Source organism: Clarias gariepinus, chromosome 19 (genome assembly GCF_024256425.1).
Source record: "Clarias gariepinus isolate MV-2021 ecotype Netherlands chromosome 19, CGAR_prim_01v2, whole genome shotgun sequence".
In the NCBI taxonomy this organism is placed as follows: Eukaryota; Metazoa; Chordata; class Actinopteri; order Siluriformes; family Clariidae; genus Clarias; species Clarias gariepinus.
In genome coordinates, this window is record NC_071118.1 from 1,672,792 (window position 1) to 1,693,083 (window position 20,292).

The window sequence follows — 20,292 nt, forward strand, 5'->3', positions numbered from 1 at the left end:
AAAAATACATATACCAATATACAATTATTAGTAGTAAGTGAAACAAAATATTGCTACTATAGACAGAAAAAAAATGTGGTTGTTGGTACAATGTCTTTTTTTGTTTGTTTGTTTTTTGTTTTTGTTTTTAAAAAGAGAAAGAATCTACAGGCCGTGTCAGACTTTCAACTGAGAACTAAAAAAAACCCAGTGTTTTAAAATGGACAATGTTCCTACTCGACATACACGTAATATTCTGCAATAATGATAATAATTATAATAATGATAATTCTTCATTCTTCATAATACCACCAGAGGTCAGGTTCTTCTTCAGTGAAACAGCAGTTAAGACTCTTGCATGTGGTCTATACATCGTCAGCTGGTAGGTCAGGAACATTTATCTTTACTCGTGTGAAGAAGGCCATCTTCTCTCTGCAGCAAGAAAAAGAGAAAAAACATGGTTGTTAATAGTAATGAAAAATTGAGATATCCACGCGTTATCCGCCTGCTCTTATAGTGTAACACTACTATGCATTACTCCGATCATCCAACTGGAGTTTTCGAGATGAGATAAGCCTCGTCAGATCAGATCTTTATCTAGTGTTTGGCGAGTTGGTGCCCACGCAGCGTCAGATTCCTGGCTGTTCCTGGCTGCCAGGAGAGAAACCTGATATGGGCTTATGTTCTTGTCATTCATCATTCTTACTGTTTTAACATTCTGACATACTTTTCAGCTCATTGTGGTTGTTAAGTGTAGTTATTTGAGTTACCCGCACAGCATTCTCACATTAAACACATTAAAATTTCTCCATCAGATTGACCTCGTTCTGCTTAGAGATTCCAGTTTGACTTAATGCTGTACTGATAAGATGTTCGTTTACTTGTTTAAAGTTTTCTTGTCTTTTCCAGTACATCACTCAGTCCTCTGCGTTATGAGACCAGGAGCGAGTGAGTGCAAGAATGAAGTAAAGGCAGGTGAGATAGAGGAACGGTTTTCCCGACCATAGGTTTTAAAACAATAATCTGCTAAATATCAATGATTTACTGAACTATAGAAATCGGCATGTAAACGTATACATCACCTGAAGGACTGGACTTCGGGACCTTCTTTGCGGCTCTGCCCTCGGATTTTGTGCACCTCCTTGGCAGCCGCTCGCATCATCTTCTCCACTTTCTGCTCCTGCAGCTGTTCCTCCTGAGTCTAACGGTGAACAGCGGTGACATAAGGGTTACTTTATCTCACAAAGACCTGGCAACCCTGTACGTCAACAGAAGCTGTACTTCTATAATTATTCACATAACATTTTATATTATCAGATTACATCGTTACATACCCTTGTGATAAATTTCACTTATGGTTGCTCTAATATGTGTTGCTTTTAATAGAGCCGTTATTAAAATCCTGTGGAATTGCTTTGCTTTATTACTAATCCCATCAGGACGCCGACCAAAGAATATACACACAATTATGTTTTATTACGAACAATAAGTTTACACAGCAGGAACGCTGGAATCCTGGATAAATTAATTATTATGCCTTTAAATATAAATGAATATAAAAGCCACTTGTGCAATATTATATAATAAACTGTATAATATGACCCGTCCAGGATGTGACCCGTCTGAAGAAGCGTTAAATGTGAGAGACCTGTTTCTCGGCCTGCGTGAGCAGCAGTCGGAAGCGCTCGTCCTCTTGGACCCACGCCGGAAGGCTGCGCTGGCCCTGCTGCCTCGCGCTCTCCATCTGCTCCTTCAGCTGCCGCAGGACCCGCAGCTCCTCATTCAGGCGGTTGTGGCGCGTCCGGGATGCCTGCAGCTCAAGTTCCAGGTCCAGAGGAGTGCGCATCACGCCGTCCAAACCCCGCATCTGCATCGGTGGCTGGAGAGTGAAAGAGAGAGAGATGGGCTATGTTTACATGTAGTAAAAAAGTTTGTGTTTGAGGCATGATGTCACTTTGTGTGCAATACAGATGGTCCCAGAATTCTAAGTTCATGTGTTCAGTTCATGTGGCCAAAAACTGTAATCATGTCTACGGAAATGAATCTCACAAAAATTTAACGTGTTGTCTCTTTTTCTTAGAGCTGTTTTCCACTGTATTGGACTGTGAACTCTGTCTCATTGAGAAGTTTCCATAGTTATAATTATTTACTGTCAGGACAGTTTTACAGGACAAACCTTTTCTATCATTGTGCTCCCAGACTGATTCATTGAAAGCGGTGAGGCCGACTCATTTCTCCTGCGCTCCACACGCACACATACAATATACTGGACTTCGGACATTTTATACAATCACTTTAACACACGCAGTCAGTTCATAACTTGAATGTTCGTTAGCTGGGGACTACCTGTACTTGGATGTTTTTTTTGTAATTCATGGTGTTAATTTGTTTTTTGTGTCAGCTAGTCAGCTAATTAGGTGCCTTAGTTAGCTAGTTAATTAATGTTAGGCTAATTAATGTAGCACCTTGGTCCAGGAGGAATGTTGTTCCGTTTCACTGTGCACTGAACTGCATATGGTTGAAATGACAATAAAAGTCTATTGACTTGACTAATAGAATTAAATTTCATCCGACTAAATGAGGTGATAAGATCCATTCAACAAATGGAAATATAACAGTCGTGTCAGTCAAGTTTGTGTCTCATTCATCACGACTCCCGATCTTTCAGATGTCACTTCGTGTGCAATAAAACAATCCTGTAACAAAACTCAAATTGTGTTATAGATTTGATATAACAGAAATTATTCAGAGGTCAGATTGGTGACGTAATGGGCGTCAGACTAATATTTGATACAGATTCAAGATAGAAACTGACTGAAGTTATGCAGTCTATTTATTTCTATAATAAATCTATAAACTTTGATTAATTATAATAATCCCCCAAAAAAGCATAGGAAAAATAATAATAATAATTACTAGAATCCTTGATGTCATTCATAAAACATAGCACTAGAGACGTTTCAAAAAATGTTTACATCTATCTTTTAAATCGGAATAAATTGTGTAAAGTATCTGTACTTTAGAGAATTTATCTGATGGAGAAATATAGGAGTGCATGCAGCTCATCTCCCCTCTTGTCTAACTGGATGTTTGAAAGTTTTTAGGTCATTAACGTGATAACGTTCAGAGAGGAATCTTTAAAGGTTTATCCTTGTGTGATAAACCTTTACATTCTCACGGCATGATGTATCGTGTCAGAACAAAAATAAAATTTTTAGGTCGTTCAATAATATTAAACATACAGCAGTGTTTTTGATTTAAGATGCAGATCATGACAACAATCAGAAGGAGGGAAGATTTATAAAGAAACAGGACACAGCTCATAACGCTGTGTAATATTACTGTGCACAAAATCACTAAATAATTTAAATTCAACTTACACAGTAAACACACCAATGTTTTTTTTTATATGGTAAAACATACCTACCAAAGAATTTCTTGCCTTTTTTTATTTCCTTCTTTTCAGATTATAACAGACTTGTCTTTAAGCCTTGATATGAAAAAAAAACAAACAATAAAATTCCTGATTTTTTTTTTTTTTAATCAGAAGATCGCGCAACGTTGGTCGGTCTGAGGGTGGACTGTCCTTGAGACGGATGGCTAGGAATCTTGAGAGTTTAAAAGAGTAGTAGAATCGTGAGCTATTTGACCCGGGCCTTCTGAAAGACGTTTTCTCTTAAAAAGCTTCAGAAACAGCTAAATGATTCCATAAAAGCCCCAAAACAGCAATAAGTAATCTTTATCAGCTTAGTTATTATAAACTAGTGCTGTCACAATACCAATATTTTTCTCTCTTGATACTGATATTGTTATGAATTTCCATAATTTCTCTCTGAGCCCCAGGCGCTAGACTTCTGTAACTTTATGGTGGTAAACAAAACAAGACTCATTAAAAATCTTAACGCAGCTTTTTGTCACACAGTGCTGTACTTAAAAAGACAGATTTCTTTTAGCCAGAACAAGCAGGCATTCACACACAGACTGTAGATTATTTTAAAATGCTCTTACAGTAACTCCTTACGACTATGTAGCCAGGAGGGGAACACTTTATATCCATGAGTAATACTAAGAAAAGGAATGAGTGCTGTACTTCCTTCTTGCCTGTCTGTGCACATTTGGGTAATTTTAAAAATGTTTAAAAAGAAATAAAAAATCCCATCCACTGACACGTATAAAGTGACACATAAGTAATTTTTAAGTATTTTTCCTTAGAACCTGACTAATAATTGTTCCTGGAATCCTCCACAAGTTCGCGGAAACCATAAATATTTCTTTTGCATTTTTTTTGCTTTTTTCGTGGAAATATATAATTTTCATGCGTTTTTTAACACTAAACTATAAAGAACAATATAATTAACTAATTTTGTAAAATATAATACGACCGGAGAGCGGGAAAAAAACGCGGCTTAGGACGGTAAATTATTACCGTATTTACCCTACAGTACTGATACCCCAAGAAAATGACGAAATTTTATGCACTAACACAGCGTGAGACACAGCAGTACAGCACTGTACGGAATACAGGTTTACCTTTAGATTCTTTCTCTTTTAAAAAAAAATTTATGAATAAATGTATTAAGCCGAGTTTGAAATTAAATTAAAAGGTTTTGGGAGCATATTTAGGGTTTAAACTATAAAAAACAGGCATTTTTTATTAACCTTACCCACAAAAGGTATGTTACCCCCGTCAATTTCAGGGGTCGACTGTATTATCCATCCTTGCATAGATTAAGAAATTTACCAATTCCATATTCATATGAACTCCAAGATCTGTCGCTGTTCAAGTCATGTCTAGATGTTTAAACTGTAAATAAATCTTTCCATTTACCACTGATGGTTTTTCTGTATGACCTGCTGTCAGGTATGAGGTATAACGAGTAGCCCTGCATGAAGTTTCCATCTACTGGGCGTTTTTCCATTTACTCGGAATAGATGAAATTCTCCGGAAGCCAGGCAGCGGGGAAGGGGGGTGGGATAGCAACACTCGCATGGCTTCTGAGGGGAGCTACGCTTCGTTAACGCTGACCTTTGAAAAACGTCAACGTTGAATATTTAACTGTCCTTCTCTTTTCTTTTTTTTTAAAGAAGGCGACTTTTCGAGAATAAAGTTGAAGGTGTAACGTTTACCTTTTTGATACGGACGCTGCGCCTCTCTGAGGCGTTCCGGACGAAAGGAGACTTCTTGGACAGAGTGGAGCTGTCGCTGTCGCTTCGGTTGATCTGGTGACATGGGTGAAGAATAAAGTATAGAGTGAATAATGACAAAAATGGACAGAGAGGGAAAACCCTGTGGAAACAAGTGTTTAAATGTGTTTATGTGTGTGTGTGCATTTACTCTGCAGATATACTGGCTTTGTGGACCAGGGGAAAAGGTCTTGGAGCGAATTATAGTGTTTCCCCTGACAAAAGGATTCTGCTGGTTGAGCTCAAGCCGTCGCTCTTTGGGCCGGACCACGGAGGACGAGGAGGAGGCGGCGGCGCTGTGAGGAGCGAGACCATCCATGCTTGTCTCTTTATTCACCTGGTGAGAAGCGATCACAAAGGACCGTGAATACGTCGGCCTTCATATAAAACCATTACACTTTAAACAGAAATGGTGTAAGGTTTGTTAGAGAGAGGAATTATGGATAGAAAAAAAAAAAAAAACCTTTTCAGGAATAACTGCTACTTTTGCTGCTGGAGGAGGCTCGTACGCCGCCGCTCGCTCCTCCTCCTCCTGCACATCCTCTTCCTCCTCTGCTTCCCACTGACAGTCTTCTGAGTTAAATACCTCCCCTTCACCGTCGCTGCCCACTCCGTCCACAAACACGTCGCTCTCGAGAGGCTCCACCAGCCTGTAGAAACACAATCTGTTCTCAGGTCTGCTATCAAAATTAATGAACATTACAAAATGTTACAGCAGTAAAGAACGAGCACAAACCGCATTCTTATCTCGCGCTGCTTTCGGCTGGGAATTCCCAACCCTTTATCTATGGAAAAAAAAACTAAACGCAACCTCACCTTGGAATTCCTATCAGGAAAGTCACGAAGGTGTGGCCACTCAACCACTGTAAATAGGTTTAAAGCGTTATTTATTTATTTTTAAGATTTTATGTTTCTGACTCAAATATTATAACGAGCCCTAGTCACATGACTGAGTACATGTCTTACATAAATGTTTCTTAAAATTTTAAACAGTATTTAAAAAAATATATATATGTATTAATTTTGGATGAGATTTGTCACATTATACAGTAAAAATGTTTAACATAATAAATATTTGGATTGTTTAATCATTCAAAACGATGATACATTTATTGTGAGTCTTTGAGGTTTAATATAAGACGGGGCATCTTTTAAAGATTTAAAAGGAGACAGGAAGCGGCTAAAGCACTGCTTCTCACAGAGAGACTGTTACGGAGAGACAAGCGCTCGTTATTTGCCTGCGCTTCTTACCGAACATCTCTCTTGTTTTGATGACTCTCTATAGTTTCGTGCCTCAGTTTGGCTCAAATTGGTCTCCAGATGATTTATATTCTTATTATCGACTCAGCAGGAACTCCACGTTGTACAGACATTCATTTATTCTTCATAAGATGTCTCATTAAACAAAGGATTGTCTGTGGAATCGGCGGGCCCACTCACCAGTCTGACTCGACCGTCTTCGTGTTTGCCGCTGGGATTTCCGTGGAGCGATCTATTGTCTAAAATATGAGACAGACACAAATATATACATATTAATGTTCATTAGAGAGAGAGAAAGAGAGAGCCTGAAAAAGAGTTTTTTTTGTGCTAGTGTGTGTGTGTGTGTGTGTGCTTTTGTGTGTGTTTGTGTTACCTCATCAGACTGCATGGGAGCCCTGAGCTCTTTGTTCTTGCCATTCATGTCTGCGATGAGCAGGTAGTTGAGGAGGTTGTACCACTTTGTGCACCACTCCTCTGAACACTCCATGTCAGCCAAACTGATCTGAGCTCCAGCCTTTAATAAACAAGAAAAAAAAAATTTGTTAGCTAAATCTAGGTTTTCTTCTTTAAAGACAAAATTCTGATTTTTAACCGATAAAAATGTGACAGACTAGAAATAAATGACCACATAACTGTAATGTCAACACTGGTAGAATGTTTGTGACTATTTAGTGAATATTGCAGAACCTTTCAACATTTTATATATTCCTCCATGCTAAATGCAACATAGCTGATCTAACTGATATTTTTTTTTTCAGTGTATCAATGTATTTTTTGTAAACATTATTAGGATCATCAGTTATTGTTTTTGTAACAAAAAACACCAAATTTTTTAATACAGTGTTTCTTCTACACTGACTTCAAAACCATTCATTTATTCATCGTCTATTCCGCTTTATCCTGTATTTAGGGTCGCGGGGGGCCTGGAGCCTATCCCGGGAGGCTTTGGGCACAAGACAGGGTAACCAATTCATCACAGGGCACACACATAATGCTAATTCACACACGCAATTTGGGAACGCCAATTAGCCTAATCTGCATGTCTTCATACTGTGAGAGAAAACTTTGTGAACAAACCCAAGGGCGGAATCCAACCCTGACCATGAAGGTACAAGGCGACAGTGCTAACCGCTAAGCCACCGTGCCGCCATTCCCCCAAATTATTTTTTTTTTATAATATATATTTTAATTTTATATATGTTTGTACTGGAAGTAGTATAATATTGCAGTTCCTCTATAATCCTACAGTTCCTCTTAACTATTCGCATAATGGCAAGTTTGTTTTTAAATTGCAACAATATCTGGATTTTTTTTAATATAGAATTAAGATGATATAAATCATGATATGAATTGGCACATAAGTACCGTGATGATATTGTATCGACTGGTTCCTGATTATTCTCATCCCTAATACTAAGGTTCATTTAATGAGAATTTAAATATTAAAACATGATTAGTTTTATTTAAAATAAATCAAAGTTTATCATTGCTATAAAAAATAACAACCTGAAATATACCTTCGATATCTCTGAAAAATATATAGCGACATCCTTTATCATAATATCAGTATCACATCCTTATTGATCCTTATTCTTAGTCAGGGTGTCATTAGAACTGTGATATCACATGATAATATCAGTATCATGAGAATCAATTGCCTGAGATGCTTTTCTGAAACATCACAGGTATTTTATACATTTACAGTGTATAATATATTTTTTCCGTAAATAAATTTGAATAAGTCTTAACATAACTTAAATAAACATTAAACAAAGTATTTTTGCAGGAATCGTAATACAAACTGTGTATAACACAATATGACTTGTTACTTATTATTTTCTGATTGACAAAATGTCAATAAATGACAGAAACTTCAGGTAATTTTTAGGTTTACTGACTCCAAACATTAACGACTAATTATCCTACGTGAAGTCCATGTTTCTGAGCGAGAAACTATGTGGTCTGCGTTTCTGAGCAGATACACCGCTGCCCTGTGGTGTTTAGGACAATCCTACCAGACAATCCTCTCTTCTGGACTTGGTGGTGGAGCAGACATCAATTCGGAGGGTCTTGTGTCTGAAGGCGGTGGGGGAGAGCTGCACGGCAAACACCTCGTTGAACTCCAGCGTGTCCTGAGCTTGTGAGCTGCGTGTGCGGAACAGGCAGCGTGTGGCCTCCGGGCAGGGCAGCACTACCACCCGGACGTACCTGCGGACAGGAATGAGGTAGATACTGTATGTAACGCACATTTATGCCGAGAATGAACTATTATATGGTCATATGTCACACTTGAAAATATAAAAATCACACTTTTTTTGAAAAAAAATTTCTTTACAAAAAATATCTATTTAATATAGAGGCATTTTGATAAAGTATTAAACCTCCAACTAGCTCTGATGGTTAATATAAGAGTTTGTTTTGATAATTTTATTACAATAAAATATACATTTAGTGGTCATTTAAGCACTTAGTATAGATGCAAGATTTGAAAATCAACAGCTTACTGTATATCTAGAATGTTAAAAATAATAAATTAGTATGAAATATATTTAATGCAATTATTTAAGTTACAGTTTAATTTAATAAATAATTGGCTTTCCAGAAAGCTCCTTGTTTTGACTGCATTATTACCAACACATACAGGTACAAAACTTAAAAGTAATTGTCGTCATCATATGGTTTGGAAACGTACATGTTCTGGCTGTCAGGAACAGCGAGCGTGCTGCAGTTGGTCAGCTGCATGACGAAGATGGCGAAGCGTTTCTCTTTAGCCTCGTACTTCAGGCCCAGTCTGATCTGAGCGCAGCTGACTAATCCTCCGTCTTCGTCACCCAGCAGCTGCTCGGCGGCGACTCCAGGCCTGTCGGGACGTTCGACCGGGACATCTTAAATTCTCACAAACTCACCGTTCAGTCAGGCTGAAGTTTATTTACCCAGCAAAACAGTTTAACAGTTAATGCACAAAGTTAAAAGAAAGGACTGTGTCAACAGCCGAACTCAGATCGCATTAGTTTATCAGCAGGGAAAACATTTCTTACACATTTTCTAAGTGATCAGACTCGGGATATACACCTTCTGTGTGTCATTGTGTTATTACATCAGGATTTCCCATTGATTAGTTATTATTTACACGAAACCAAAAGTTGATATGGCATGTGAATGTTGAAGACCGCTTTATATCTGTAGTCACAGCAAAAAAACACCAATCCGGAAAGACATAACATCACAGAGGAGCTCCTTTTCTTTTCTCCTTTTTTCAACAAACAGACAGATCACAAGTCGGATGCAGCAGGCGGTATGATTTAGAGCGATTAGCCTGAACTGTGAAGTTTGTTTGATACTCATGAAAAACACTTCTTTTTTCTAATAAAAACTATCATCTTCTTGTCTCACAAACTGAGCACTTGATTTGTCACCCTTGATAACTGAATAAATATTAGGGTAAATTTATAAGACATTCATTTTAACAAGTAAATCAAAATTATTATTGGAAAAAAAAATGTAGAACTGGAACTGGCTTGTACTCCCTCATGAGCGTTCAGCATGTTTTTATTAAAGAGCAAAGCAGAATGAACTACTGTTTCTTTTTGTTTAGTTTTTTGGTACCGGCACATTTTAAACTGGATCCAGTATAGTTTTTCTATTTGAGTGCCTCTCTGACCGGCCGAACACTGTGAACCATTATGTTGTCTGTGGTCACATGATTATACGCTTAAATCTGGATTTGTATAAAACACAACCTGCTCTCCTTCTTGCTAGTTGCTGTCTGGACATCTTAAGGATTGATCTTAGTTCTTAAGGATTTATTTAGTATAAATAAGAGAATAATTTAACTGTAATGATGCAAATTTCATCTAAAGAGATACAAGAAATAAAAACTTCTGCGTTAAAGGGTGATCTCAGATTCCGCAGATAGTGCGGTCTCTTCAATCAGTATTGGGAGGTGTGCAAAGAAAAAAAAAGTAGGGGTTTAAAATTTTTTTACAAGATTTTATTAATATCTCTTACTGGTATCGAGTTATATATTTTTTTAGAATTCTATTTTTCTCCACCAATTATGTTTATAATTTTTTTTTTGAAACACACAGATCACGAACCTTTTCTCTGAAGCCTCATACACGCCGCTGTCTCCTGCTACCGATTCGTCCGACACGGCCGACGTCACGCCCGCTTTCTTTGAGGCGGACCCCAAGACCCTTGATTGGGAATCGAGATCTACACACACACACACAGAGAAAAAGAAAAGAGCAGAAATCTGAGACTGTCGCCGGTGCTGTCCCTGATGTGTTACTCGGCTTGGTGTTGAGTTGCAGTGGCGAGTTCACGCTGTGGATTAAGCAGGTCGGATCCGTAACTGGACCTGCCTGCTGGAGGTTCCGCTCGGGTGGAGGCCCGCATTCATTTACACGGGAAAGTGAAATTGTCCCGCACTTTATGACGACTTAGGATTGTTAGTATTACCTTTAGTGGCATCCTGCTTGGCGTCCCCCTGCAGGCTGAGCTCGCTGAGACGGGCCTGCAGCTCCAGGTCAAGCTGAGAGGCCGAACCCGTGAAAGCCTCTCCGGCCAGCGACGAGGCGTCGGGGACGAGAGGCGAGCAGGGCGGAGACAGCGAGGACAGTGACGAGCGCGGCGACAGAGAGCTCATGGACCCGGGCGTCTCTGACAGACGGAGGGCGTGGGCGCGTAGACCCGCTCCCTGACCTGCGGCGCTGGCGGCTGGCCCTGATGTCACCTCGTTCTCGTGGATGGTGGGGATGGAGCTGGAGGGCCTGTAGGTAGACGAGGTGCTCTCCTGGAGCAGCGAGTCCAACTTGACCTGGAAGTCCGGGTCGCTCAGCTCGCTCTGGTGCTCCAAGTAGGCGTCGGTGAAGCTGAGAGACGACAGCGAGCCAAGGCTGGAGGCGGCCAGCGAGCCGCGGCTGGACGTCAGAGAACCTCGGCTGCTTCCCGACGAACAGGACAGCGTGCTAGCTGACAGGCTACGGGGAAAAAAATCAGAGCGGAAACGCAACAGCGAAGTCGGTTAATAAAAAGTTAAGTAGGTGCAGTACTTTATTTTCGGCTCCTCGTTCCCATAACTTAAAATGCATTCTGTGCAAAAAAACGAGCTAATTAAAGAACAACAAGCTCGTTAGCTGCATGCACCAGCGTGCATCTCTCTCTCTCAGCTCTATACACAACTGCTGCTGTATGGAAAAGTGATCTGAGAGGAGGAGCCATAGCAACAAAACCATGTCATGTAGGTTATTGCATTTATTTCTTCATAAAAGAGTAAACATTTTAGCAGTTTTATATGTAATAACGGAATGACAGAAACCTCTTCAGCTGTGTGTGCAGTGAGGACGCCTGCCTGACCACGTCCTCCAGCTCCTTCACCAGCTTGTTCCTCTTGCAATGTAGCGTCAATCTGCGACACAAAAAAAGTAAAAGTTTAAGTTTTATTTGTTTATTTATTTATTTATTAAAATTCCTGTCCACAATAATAAGCCATTTATCTATCTATCCGTCCTCTGGTGTGTTTCTCATCTGTCCTTCCTTTAAGTTTGGCTGAAGTAGTTACAGTGGAATGCTGCCGAGCAGAAGGGCCTAGAAAAAAGGCGGCCATTGTGTTTAACCTACATCCCTTTTACGGCTCGGGTTACAGGAAGAGCACGGCGAGGATACAGTATCTCGCGTACCGAACGAGCAGCCTGTTCGAATCACCCAGGAGAAGGAGAAGGAGAAAGAGGAGAAGGAATGAGGGGGAAAAAAACAAAAACAACAACAACAACAAAGTGACAGAAAGATACAAAAAAAGGAAAACAATAATTGGTGTTCTTAGGACAGAAACCTGACCTGAAGACCTGGACAGAGCTGCGATTCAGAACGCTTCTGTTATTCTCCCTTTGCAGATGTGCTATTGCTACAGCTACAGTTTGACCTTGTTTTTAAAAGTGAATGCCCTATTTCCCCGGGCGAGATCAGCTGCATCCCAAATGAGTTTTAGTCTTCCATAACAGCTGCTGTGTTCTACTGCCTGAGAGAGAGAGAGAGAAAGAGAGCGGCTTTAATCTAGAAAAACTTTAGCGTTCTACTCTGTATCGATAACAGACGTATCTGTTTTGTTCGTTGCTCGGGACGGGATTTACCGAGGACCAGATATTACGGCGATGCTCGGGTGTCGATTCGATTCTGTATTGCCGTTCTGTAAGCGGCACATAAAAAAAAAATTAAATCCTGATTTTGTTGTCTCTGAGCTGTTACAACGATGAACAACCCTCACCTTTCCGTGAGAGCTTTGCTCTGGCTGTCGCGTGCCGCCTGCAGGTCCTTCTCCAATCGCTTTTTCTCCGTTTCGATCTTCTCGGCGTCGCTAGGAGCGCGCTTGCAGGGTTTGACGTACTGCAGCTCCTTTAGCAGTTCCTCTTTTTCGCTGATGAGGATGAGCCGGTCCCGCTCGGGATCTAGCAAACCGGGCCATGACTCGTTGTCCAACTTGGCGATCTGGACTTTGATGTTGGCGATTCTGAAACAAGCAGAGAGTTTAATGTGTATCCAAAAAAAAAAAAAAAAAAAACAATTCAGTAGCGATTTTATATAAGGGAAAGTTTATAATGAAAATAATAACACCTGCACATCTGATTTTATGTTTCTTCTGAACATCTATTTTATCTTTTGCAGCTATAAAAAGCTTTATTCTTCTGGGAAGACTTTGCACTAGATTTTGGAGTGTAGCTGTGATCTCAGATGTGTGTTAGTGAGCTCGGGCACTGATGTTGAGACGTCGAGGAGGCTCCAGTTCATCTCGGGCTGTGTGTGTGCAGGACGCTCATGGAGCTAGCTTTGTGCTTGTGATGGAGCAGATTTGGACTTCTTCACAAGAATTTTTTACAAGCATTAAATGCATAGTGAAATTTTCTGGAAGAATTATTTTCTGCAATATGCGCAAATCTTGTGCAATATTTATCATTTTATGTGCAATACTATTAAAGTGCAATATATGCAACTTCCTTGTGTGATATGCGTACAATTTAGGTTAAGTGTATAAAGTGTAATTTGTGAATCTTGTGTAAAGAATCTAATTACGTTGGATATGCCACATATTACAATGACAATAAAAATTATTCTATTCTATACAACACACACTACAAACTACTTTGCACAGATATACTATATATCATAACATATCTTATTTTTAATACCTATTGAGTTCTCGTCACCACAACAGCCCACCATGGTTACATTTAAAGACAGTAATTTTTTGATAAACGTGATTAAACAGACGTAATTAAACACACGTACCTCCTTTTTGCTTCTTCGTATTTTAAGCTCAGTCGTACCTTCTCGGCCAGCATGTTGGAAATCGAGCCGAACTGATTAGAAAAAGAGGAATGAGATAATGAACGAATCACATCACATCACATTGGATACCTAGGAAGACTAAAATGCAAGTTAGCAAGTTACCAAATTAGGGTCCCTAATATATACATATGAAACTGTAAAGTGGGCGTGCCTGGACATTGAAGATATTCGTGAAAAAATTATTAAAGAGGGCGCAAGATAAGTAATAGAAAACATCAAGAAGGTTTTTGGAATTTTTTGTCTGTCTGTGTGGTTGTGCACGCATCATGTAAAAACTACTGAAATAATTTTAATGGGGTTTTCACAAGTCTATTTGGCCGAGTTTGAGGTAACTTATAGGCTTTGTTTCATCGCAATCGGCCCACGGGAAGAGAAGATATGCTACTTTGAAATTTAATTGAAAATGCCCTTTTATCATAAAATAAATAAATAGATGAATAATCAACCTTAGCAGATGGCGCTGTGCATTTTTTAAAACACGCTTATGAGTGTGCGATTAAATACCATGCAAACAAAGTGGCAGACACATTTAATAAAAAATTAAAACATGTAGAAAGACGTCTCACCTCGGTGGGTATGTCAGTCTGGGACTCTGCATCAGAGTAGAGGCGAGGGAGCGACAGATTCGAGTTGGACAGAGAGGGGTTACTCGCCCACAGCTCGGTCTGAGAGCCGTAATCCAAATGGAAGCCATCTTTCAACACAGCCAGTTTCTGAAGGAAAATTTTTTATCAAATTTTTTAAAGAAAACTTTTAATATATTGCCAAAGATCTACAGAATTACACCATATATACAATATCAGCTTTTAAATCGTCACCTTAAACTGCCCAATAATCAGACATGATGGGTATTACTCTACTCCCAAAGAATTGAATCCCAACAACGCTATAGCGATCTGAAGCCAAGAGTCACGTGAGCAAGATTAGCTTATTTTCTCCCCTATTAATTACACCGAACCTGGTCAATAACAGAGCTTTTTCTAAGTGCACATGTACAGAAGAGAGCGGGTAAACAGGGCCTTTTCCTCCGAGTGCATTATGTAGCCTTGTGTCGCAGCGTTAGTGACAGGTTTGAAAGATGTGAATGTTTCTTTCATTTGATATTTTAAAAACATTTTGTACAGTGATGTGAAACTCTACGGCTCCGATAACAAATTCGTTCACAAAAACTTGTGTAACAGATTTTTACATTTTAATTTAACAACATCCAAGACCTTGGATATTGTAAAAAAATTCTAAAGGCTTTTCCTTTTGTTGTTGTCTACAAGCTGTAGTGTTTTTTTTTTGTCTAATTACCTTTATAAAAAAAAAGAGAGAAAATGAAAGCGCATGGGTGACTGCTTAAGATTAAGGAAGTATGACTTGTCGCTAAATAATTCCAATAAATGAAACCAGAAATTTGTGGACAACTCTACCAGGAAAAAAAAAGAAAAGAAAGATTTCACGGCACGACAGCATCGCACCGCCCTGTCGCTTAACAGCGTCTCTTCTTTCTGAGAAGACTGAGAAAGGCCCAGCTTCCACCACTGATCCTGACCACCTTCTATAGAGAAACTATCGAGAGCATCCTGAGCGGCTGCATCACTGTCTGGTTTGGGAATTGTGCCATATCGGACCGCAAGACCCTACAGCGGATAGTGAGGACAGCGGAGAAGATCATCGGGGTCTCTCTCCCCTCTATTAAAGACATCTACACCACACGCTGCATCCGCAAAGCCACCAGCATTGCGGCTGATCGGACTTACCCCTCTCACACACACTTCACACTCCTGCCATCTGGAAAAAGGTACCGAAGCATTCGGGCACACACATCCAGACTGTGCAACAGCTTTTTTCCACAAGCCATCCGTCTCCTCAACAAAAAGGGACTGGACTGATAAACACACACACACACACACACAAACATTATCACACAGCTTAACTCAACTACCTCAAAATATTGGGACTGGACTGACTAATCAACACAAGTGCAGACACACTGACCTACACCACCAAATTATCGTGCACACCAACCTGTAAATGCTTCACTGTTTATCTTTTTGCACAATGATCATTACTGGACTAATTTTTGCACTAATTCCTCAATTCTTGCTGCTGTTTTTAAAGAATGTTTACGTTTACCCACTACCTCAACACCATATTTTATGTTCTGTAACTGTTACGCTTACGTTTACCCACTAAACACCATAATTTTATGTTCCGTTATGTCGTAGTTCCGCACTGTCACTTTGTTGTTGCTCTTGTTTGCACCTTTGCACGTGCACTTTAAGTTGTCTGTAAAAATAGTTATACTTAGCTAGTTAGTTTTTGTTAATTTATGTTGTAGTTTATGTTAGGTCCCTCTGTCCTGTCTCTGCCAGCCAGTTAACTAGGCCTCTTGGTTAGCTAAATCTGTTAATTTATGTTGTAAATTTATGTTGCATGTAGCACCTTGGTCCTGGAGGAACGTTGTTTCGTTTCACTGTGTACTAACTGTATATGGTTGTAATGACAATAAAGCCTACTTGAACTTGAACTTGATTCTCTTCCCATAAGTGTTATATTTCAGAAAAATCAATGAATTATGCAAACGTAGTCAAATTTATTAACATCACAATAAAACAAATTTACATCAATAACTCTAACTGTAAACATTTTTTAGGCTGTATTTATTTTTTACTTTAAGCATTCATTTGTGAAAGGAAGCAAAATAATCTGTTATTAGATTAATAAAGCGAATGGAGCGAGGTCAGGACTGACAGACAGATGCATCTCTTCCATAAGTTGGCGACAAGATACTGCATCCGTCAAATTTTAAGGATCAGGCTGAATGTTTACGACTGCAGCGGGCTAAGAACCACCTCGGTCGGTTACGGACTTGGGGACTTATTTTAAAAAATCCATAGAAATGGGTAGTTTGTACCAGAAACCTTATTAGAACCGTCACATTACCTCATTAGTTTCTGTCAAATTTGCTCCCCTTTTTGTGTTACATCATTTTCCTTCACTAAGTCACCTTCTGTAAACTTTAGTTACACATCAGCACTAAGGACATACATTTTAAAACGTCTACATTATGTTTCTTTCCTTTTTTTTTTAGAGATTGTATTACATAATTAAATAAATAAAAGCTCTGAAATTCTTAAAGACAGTCTCCCGTATGATAAACCTTTAATCCATACAGGATTGAGCCCCCCCCCACAGTATCGCCTCTGTGAGTTTAATTCCCGGTCTTCGTCTGAGAAAATTCCTAGCTGTCCAGATTCTCAACCCATGTGATCGTTTCATCCCTGTCTGGTTACACGTGATTAGTGGTTTGTCGCGATATCGTACTACTCAAGCTGGTCTTTATTTCTTTTAACAGTTAAAGTGTACTCACATGTGTGACATCATTACTCTGGTATTCCATTAGGTACTGCGCAGAAATATGCGAACGCATCCTTTGGTGTAAAGCCTCACCCTGTGCATAGCTTCTCGGGAGTAAAGAAATTACCTCACCCTAACATTCCTGAGCTCCTTAACCGCGCCACACACACAGGCTCGCTCTCTCTCTCTCTCAGGTAAAAACACAACATCGCTATTACAGTTAAAACCCATTGACAATTGAGTTATTTAATGATGAATGCTTTGTGTCGATGTTTTACCTGCATGAGCTCCTGCTTTTCTCTTTCTCCAGAGCTGATGGCATCTTTAATTGTCCGGACCTCCTTCAGGATGGCTTGGGGATCGTGCTGCTTGTACCCGTATGAAGCGCTCGCCAGCTTGTGGTCAATTCTAGTTACAGAGTAAACAAAAAACAAACAAACAATGAAACCAGATCTTTGAATAAGACAGAATGACTAATATTTCTGGCCTAAGCTTAATCTCATACAAATACGTCTGCTTGTGTATCATTAGTCATGACTCTTGTCAGACACTTCTGGAGACACCCGGGACAGACGAGTGCTCGAGGCTGCCTTCAAAATAAATATGATGCGGAGTTTGACGAGGTTATTCAAATAGAAGCTGATGTGTGAAGTCAAATAGATGACTTCCTGAACTGAGCTCCACAATGTTGATTTAATCAGCCTGATGTTTATGGAAGGCTGCAGCGGAGGCCAGGGCGGATTCGCTTGAGGTTAGATGACAAACGGAGCGAGCCGGCGGAAAGTCGCGCTTGCTGCCCGAGTGACAGGTCTGTCGGCATTCTTCGGGCACGGGAACGAGGGAGGTGAGTAAAAGGAGAGGAGCGAGAGTCGAACCCATCCCCTGAGAGAGCTGCGAGGCAAGATCGACTGGGAGGGAATGAAAAGACGATATCGGATTTCAGGGGATTAGTGTACAGGGTTGATTTATTCTGAACATTCCGCACATTATCTTGCTCAAAACTGGACACGGTTCTACACTACATTACATTTCAACAAAATATTATTTTATTATACTTTTTTATATTTCTATTTTTATTTTCATTATTTTTATTGATTGTATATAATGTACATTTAAAAGTCATTTACAGCTAAAGTTTATTTCCATATTTCTCTTATTTCATTTAAATTTTTCTTATTTAAAACGTAATTTTTGCAATCTTGAGGTCAACTGCAGTCGTATAAGTATTTCACTTCATATCATACTGTGTATGACTATGTATGTGACGAATAAAATTTTAATTTGATTTGATTTTGACGGAGAAGCTTTAAACAATGTTCTGATGATGAACAGGTGAACTGGAGTCTCCACGAGGTTGCATTTCCTTTAATTGCAACCTTGTCCAACTGTGGCTTGCTTGCCATCGATGGCATCTACAGACATGCTACAATGTCACGGCTAATACATTTCCATACACAGGCTGTCCCCGACTAACGGACATTCCTAATACTAATATTTACAATTATATACAATATTTTATTTTGATAGACAGAATGCTATACAGCTCTATGAAAAAATGGCATCTGTTCAAGCATGCGATAAAAACCATGTAGCATTATCCCTTCCCTCCCCATGTCTTCCTTGGCTTCCTTTAAACGAGGTCAGCTGACTCCGCTGCATCACCAGGATTCCTATCGTGATTTGGAGACGCAGGGGCAAACGAAAACACCAAACCTGCGTGTTTGTTTTTTTCATGCTTTATAGGGAATATTCGTCTCGAAGGTGTATAAGACTCGCTGTATCTGACTTACAAACGAATCGGACTTATGAACATGCTTGTGGAATGGAGTTGTTCACAAAATGCTCCTTTAAATTCAAAAGGAGGTTATGCATTAACCTTGATTTCTTTTTTTTTATCACTTATTACAAACAGGGTCTAGTATACCATGTTTGTATGCCATGTCTTTATCTGGCATGTGGCGAGATCTGGCGAGTATGCCATATTTGGCAGACTCTTGGACTGCTACACTTGCGACAGGATGATGTGCAGTATGGCGTTGTGAGTAGTCTTGTTGTAACACGACCCCGGTACATAGAAGTACATAAACACCGGACACATTAAAAAAAGATGATCCGGATACATTTTGGATATACTGTAGTCTTGTGCAAAAGGAGTAAAGTTTACTTCCTTTACTTTTTCGTAATTTCCCTCTATCGTTGCTCAGTAGTTACCGTAAAGCCCTGTATATATACACATTCCAGTTTCACACAAACATTCCAGTTTCACACATGCCCTGCACAGGAAACATCTCTTTTATCTAAACAAATACAAAACAAGATATTTCATGTGAGAAAATCAAGATGTTGGAAAAGGGGGCAGGGATATCCATTGTGTAAGGTAATATCAGAATGTTTATCATACCTACACATCTGTTAATCATTCCAAATCAATTCTACTCGATTTAGTTTTATTTATATTGCGTTTCGAACAATCATCAATGTCATATAGCAGCTTTACAGAATCAAAAGAAAAGTAGTGAACTGATTTTTCACCAATTATGTATAAATCAAAATGATCAGATTGTTGTCCATATGTCGGTTTCATAAATCTTATATCAAGGGACGACTCCTAGGAGCGCTCTTTAAAGTATTAAGTACATCACCAAAGTAATGTGTAAGAAGGAGGTACTTACTCTTTCAACGTTTCGAACCCCTGCTCCTTATAAAGAAGCTCCTGCCTCATGCAGGCCAGATCTCTCTTCAGCTTACTCACCTGAACACAAGAGAACAGGGGTGACGTGAAACCCTGAGCGAAACTGGTTTATCTTCTGTGGCACGATTTCTTCTTTTAATCAAACTCCAAACACAGGAATGCAGAAGAATAAAATCATAAAATCTACACCTCATGGTTTGCCTTTGATGTGAAACGTAGCAGAAACAAGCAATGACTGATGCAGATCAGCTTTTAATGCGCACTTATACCAAAAACAATTACTTTCTATGGATTTTTTTAAATATAAATCCAGAATAACGTATTGTCTTAATTCCTTACCAGGATTATATATATATATATATATATATATATATATATATATATATAATCCTGGTAAGGAATTAAGACAATACATTATTCTGAAAAATAAATATGATCGTTTTTCACGTGAATGTGACAAATTAAGGAAAAAACTCTTTCCTGATTTT

General features: G+C 39.2%; 1 protein-coding gene across 1 annotated transcript in view; it reads right to left on the reverse strand.

The window, feature by feature from the left end:
• Positions 1 to 20,292, reverse strand: part of wwc1 (WW and C2 domain containing 1) — a 37,051-nt gene continuing 16,759 nt past the window's right edge. The window contains exons 5-22 of the mRNA XM_053478597.1: positions 19,785 to 19,864; positions 17,391 to 17,520; positions 14,334 to 14,480; positions 13,708 to 13,778; positions 12,689 to 12,931; positions 11,744 to 11,833; positions 10,885 to 11,405; positions 10,521 to 10,638; positions 9,116 to 9,283; positions 8,439 to 8,631; positions 6,797 to 6,937; positions 6,604 to 6,662; positions 5,627 to 5,813; positions 5,315 to 5,500; positions 5,107 to 5,199; positions 1,628 to 1,858; positions 1,062 to 1,180; positions 1 to 411 (exon numbers count right to left, since the gene is read on the reverse strand). Of these exons, the coding sequence (XP_053334572.1) occupies positions 345 to 411; positions 1,062 to 1,180; positions 1,628 to 1,858; positions 5,107 to 5,199; positions 5,315 to 5,500; positions 5,627 to 5,813; positions 6,604 to 6,662; positions 6,797 to 6,937; positions 8,439 to 8,631; positions 9,116 to 9,283; positions 10,521 to 10,638; positions 10,885 to 11,405; positions 11,744 to 11,833; positions 12,689 to 12,931; positions 13,708 to 13,778; positions 14,334 to 14,480; positions 17,391 to 17,520; positions 19,785 to 19,864 (2,844 nt within the window). The 3' untranslated portion in view covers positions 1 to 344. The remainder of the gene's footprint in view (positions 412 to 1,061; positions 1,181 to 1,627; positions 1,859 to 5,106; positions 5,200 to 5,314; positions 5,501 to 5,626; positions 5,814 to 6,603; positions 6,663 to 6,796; positions 6,938 to 8,438; positions 8,632 to 9,115; positions 9,284 to 10,520; positions 10,639 to 10,884; positions 11,406 to 11,743; positions 11,834 to 12,688; positions 12,932 to 13,707; positions 13,779 to 14,333; positions 14,481 to 17,390; positions 17,521 to 19,784; positions 19,865 to 20,292) is intronic.